Genomic DNA, 4,715 nt, shown 5'->3' with positions numbered 1-4,715 from the left:
TAATGTTCTATCTTCAAGGGTTTCTGATCACTCCCCTTTAGTGGTTACCATTGATAAATCTCAGCAGAAAAAAAGATTCAGTTACTTAAATTGTTGGGAAGAACATCCAGATTATGGGAAGGTTGTTAAGATGGCTTGGGATATCCCTGTCAGGGGCAATGCTATTTACAGGTTATTTTCTAGACTGAAAAATGTTAGACAAAAGCTCATAGACATTCACAAGACTTCCTACTCTGGGATTTCTGGGAAGGTTAAAGAAGCACAAAAGAATTTGCATGACTGCCAATCTAGTCTTCAAGCTAACCCATTGGATCCTGCTATGCTGGCTATGGAGCAGGATTTATTGTAGACTTAACTGATCCTAATGAAAGCTGAACACAGCTCCCTACTCCAGAGAGCAAAGATTCAGAACATCCAAGTATAATGATGCACCCACAAGTTACTATTTTTCTAGAATTGCTGCTAGAAAGCATCAAAGTCTCATTGGTAGGATCAAGGATAGACAAGGCTTGGAAAGGGAGGGGATGTCTGCTGTTTATCAGGCATTTATTGAGTACTATTAGTGGTTGTTAGGCCAACACAGTCCAATAGATTCTTCACTAATGGAATCTTTGGAAGAACCTAGGTTTCCTGAATCTAGTTGTGAGGAGATTTGCATGGAGGTTGATGACAAGGACATTAAGCTAGCTCTCTTTTCCATTGTCTCCAACAAGAGTCCTGGGCAGGATGGTTTTTCAGCTCAATTTTTTAAAACTTCTTGGGAAACTATCAAGTTTGAGTTTATTAATGCTGTCAAAGGTTTCTTCAAGTCTGGGAATATGTCCAAACAAGCAAATACTACCTTGCTTGCCCTCATTCCTAAGAAACTAGTGGTTTCTACTATCATGGACTATAGACCTATAGCCTGTTGCACTGTCTTCTATAAGATAGTTAGCAAGATCTTATTTCAAGATTGAAGCCTTTCTTACCTGATATTGTGGGAAAGGAGCAGGGGGCTTTTGTCAGAGGGAGGAGTATTTTTGAAAACATTATGTTGACCCAATCTATGATTAAAAGGTATGGACAGCAGGGTGTCTCCCCTAGGTGCTTAATTAAGGTTGACATAAGGAATGCTTTTGACTCCCTCCAATGGGATTTTATTGATAAAATGATGCAGCACTTCAAACTTCCTGAGAGATTTAGACGGTGGGTACTGGGTTGTATTACTTCTACTTGGTTTAGTTTGAAGGTCAGTGGGGGCATGTTGGGTTTTTTAAAGGGGCTAGTGGACTAAGACAAGGAGACCGCCTCTCTTTTTTTTTTGTCATGAGCATGGAGATCTTATCTAGGCTTCTGAGAGGCATTCATAGGCAACACCAGGTTTCTTATCATCCTAAGTGTGGGAGGATTGGATTGAACCACTTAATTTTTGCAGATGACTTGATGTTATTTGTTAGAGGAGATGTTCCATTTGTCAAAGCTGTCACTACATCACTGGATTCTTTTCCAAAGATGTATGGGTTGTCTGCTAATCCAGATAAAACAAACATATATATGGGAGGTATAAGGGCAGGCATAAAGCAGGCAATTTTGAGTGAAACAGGTTACACTTAAGGTGAGATTCCCTTTAGATATATTGGTGTGCCCTTGAATGAAGGGAAACTAAATAAGACTATGTTTTCTGATCTTATCACAAAGGTTTAGGGGGCTTTAAATCATTGGTCCAACCATAAGCTATCTTATATAGGGAAAATCAGTCTCTTAAACTCTGTCATCTTTGGCTTAGAACAGTTCTGGTCCTCCACCTTATTGATACCAAAAGGAGTGATCAGACTTATTACTAAGTTCTGCAGAAATTTCCTTTGGAACACAGATGAGGGGCAAAAGAAGTTGATCATGAAAAGTTGGTCTTCCTGTTGTACTCCATATCAGGAAGGTGGCTTTAATATTAAGGAAATCCTAGCATTGAATAAATGTATCATTTGTAAATGGATTTGGGAGATTATCAAACAATTAGATGGGTTCTGGGTCACCTGGAACTACACTTACAACATCAAAACAGGTAATTTCTGGATTATGCAAAAGAAGAGTAATCACTCTGAATGTTGGAGGAGTAATCTGCAGGTCAGGGATGAGCTAATGGAAATGGCTGGTTGTGGTGATAATATGCAAGCTTTACTGGGGAGCTGTGTTAGAAAGGGATGCCTCAAGCTCCACCTACTATATGAACAATTTCGAAAAACATGCAGCACCATCAGCTGGGCGACTATTGCCTGGAATCGTGCTATTTTAACAAAACATAGTGTGTTTTTGGTTATGGCTATGCAGCAGAAATTGGCTACCATAGATCAGTTGAATATCAGAGGGATACCAATTATTAATCAATGCATACTTTGCAAAGCTAATAATGAGACGCATAAACACCTGTTCTTTAGATGTAGTTACTCTGGTATAGTATGGAGGCAGCTATTGGCATGGATGAGGATACCAAACAGAACTACAAAGCTAGGTAAGGAGCTTCATTGCATAGCAGGTAGAAGAGTTTGTAAACATTGGAAGGCAAAGTGGTACTCTAGCTGTCTCGGTGCAGCTGTTTATAGCCTCTGGGAGGAGCGTAACACAAGAATTTTTCGTGGCCTAGAGCATCAGTGTGATTATATAGTTAAACGAGTCCAATATTTTGTTAGTGTTAGATTATTATATGTAACCCACTCCTCTAAAGAGGAGGAGATTATAGAGTCTCCCAATGATGGTTGTTAGTAGAAGTAACTAGTGGTTCTCTTTTGTAAGATTGGCCTTTTATTCCCTTTATGGAAGAATATATGGCTTGCTTTTCTTGCAAAAAAAATATATTATAATAATAGTAGTAGTAATAATAATAATAATAATAATAGTAATAATAATAATAATAGTAATAATAATAGTAATAATAATAATAATGATAATAATAATAATAATAATGATAATAGTAATAATAATAGTAATAAAAAATAATAATAATAATAATAATAATAATAATAACAGTAATAATAGTAACAGTAATTGTAATAGTAATAGTAATAGTAGTAGTAATAGTAATAGTAATAGTAATAATAGTAATAGTAATAATACCACTAATAATAATAATACTAGTACTAATAATACCACTAATAATAATAATACTAATACTAGTAGTACTAATACTAATAGTACTAATAATAATAGTAATAGTAATAGTAATAGTAATAGTAATAGTAATAGTAATAGTAATAGGGCAAAATTATGATTTACCACCTAATAAGTTTCATTTTTTACAAATTACCACCTATTTTGTTCAACTTTATAAATAACCACCTAATTTTCATGTTTATTCACACCAATCTTACTTATTTTAAGTTCTTGTGACGGTTTTGCACAATTATCGACTCGATTTCAATTTAACGACTTCCACTCATTTTCATGACCAAACTACCCTTACTAAATCCTAATTACATATAATCTCCACTTATTTCCTACTCACCCACATTAAACCAATTGAAACAAAACCCCAAACTAACCCAGAAAAAATTATCTTGAATCATCATCATTATCATCATCTTCTATCCTTTGAGTCGATTACTAGACAAGTGCATCTGTTCATGTGAAGGAAGTAGCCAACAAAAGGACTCAAACATTAATTAATTGAGTCACACATTCAAAATAAAAACAAAGGACCAATAAGAATCATCCTTTTTATGGTCATAAATGGCGATGACACAAGTGATGAAACCACGATTCAAATTCACTCTGTCTTTATAGCATCAGTCTCATTGACTCGGATTAATACAATCGCCCACAGATCTTACCTTACCACTCCCTTATGAGTTACTCCTACAGATCTACAATCCCAAAACCATAAGCTCACTAATATTATCAGTAATGTCACGGCGGCGTACGGGGGAGCAGCCGTACAACGTCATCCCAATCGACGACCTGCTCGTAGATCATCCGTCATCCCACTATCCACTATCCAGAAGTCCGAGCCACACAAGCCGCCCTTTGAACCACCAGCGACCTCTTTATCAATCAAAATGCCACCAAATGACTTATAGCACAACAAAATGACATAATAATCGCCTCAAAAGATAGATGATGATGATTCAAGATGACATTTTCTGGGTTAGTTTGGGGGGTTTGTAGTTTTGTTCAATTGGTTAATGTGTGTGTATGAAATATTCGGGATGGAGTATTTAGCAAGAGTAGTTTGGTCCCGAAAATATTCGGGAGTCGTTAAAATGAAATTAAGTCGATAATTACGCAAAACCGTCACAAGAATATAAAATAAGTAAGATTGGTGTGAATAAACATGAAAATTAGGTGGTTATTTGTAAAGTTAAACAAAATAGGTGGTAATTTGTAAAAAATGGAACATATTAGGTGGTAAATCATAATTTTGTCTAATAGTAATAATAATAGTAATTATAATAATAATAATAATAATAATAATAATAATAATTATTATTATTATTATTATTATTATTATTATTATTATAATAATAATTGGGCTAAAGCAAACTTTCTCTCTTTTTTAAGAAAAAACAAAAAAACACCATTTTTTCCATGCTTTTCTACGCTACTCTGTTCTTCTACGGTTAATCCATGGCGAGAACTCGAGGTAGCATAGCGCGAAATCGTCCTCACACTAGTACTCCTAAAGCTCTGATTCCTTCTGATAGTTCAATTGTTGTTAATGGTGATGTTTCCATGGCGGAATTTCA

The 4,715-nt window shown here is 35.2% G+C and overlaps 1 protein-coding gene across 1 annotated transcript; it reads left to right on the top strand.

Annotated features, from left to right (window-relative positions):
- Positions 1 to 1,311: 1,311 nt before the first annotated feature.
- LOC141631258 (uncharacterized) lies at positions 1,312 to 2,739 on the top strand. Its single transcript, XM_074443954.1, has 2 exons — positions 1,312 to 1,582; positions 1,853 to 2,739. Exons 1-2 carry the CDS (start codon positions 1,312 to 1,314, stop codon positions 2,737 to 2,739), a joined length of 1,158 nt encoding a protein of 385 aa, XP_074300055.1.
- Positions 2,740 to 4,715: the final 1,976 nt, after the last annotated feature.

The sequence above is a fragment of the Silene latifolia genome, chromosome Y, assembly GCF_048544455.1.
Source record: "Silene latifolia isolate original U9 population chromosome Y, ASM4854445v1, whole genome shotgun sequence".
NCBI classification, from domain to species: Eukaryota; Viridiplantae; Streptophyta; class Magnoliopsida; order Caryophyllales; family Caryophyllaceae; genus Silene; species Silene latifolia.
This window is presented reverse-complemented; position numbering and strand designations above follow the sequence as displayed.

Coding starts and splice junctions, on each gene's coding strand:
- LOC141631258 (XM_074443954.1), top strand. CDS start 1,312: ATGGAGATCTTATCTAGGCTTCTGAGAGGCATTCATAGGCAACACCAG. Junction 1,583..1,852: donor GGCAATTTTGAGTGAAACAG/GTTACACTTAAG, acceptor TTTGGAACACAG/ATGAGGGGCAAAAGAAGTTG.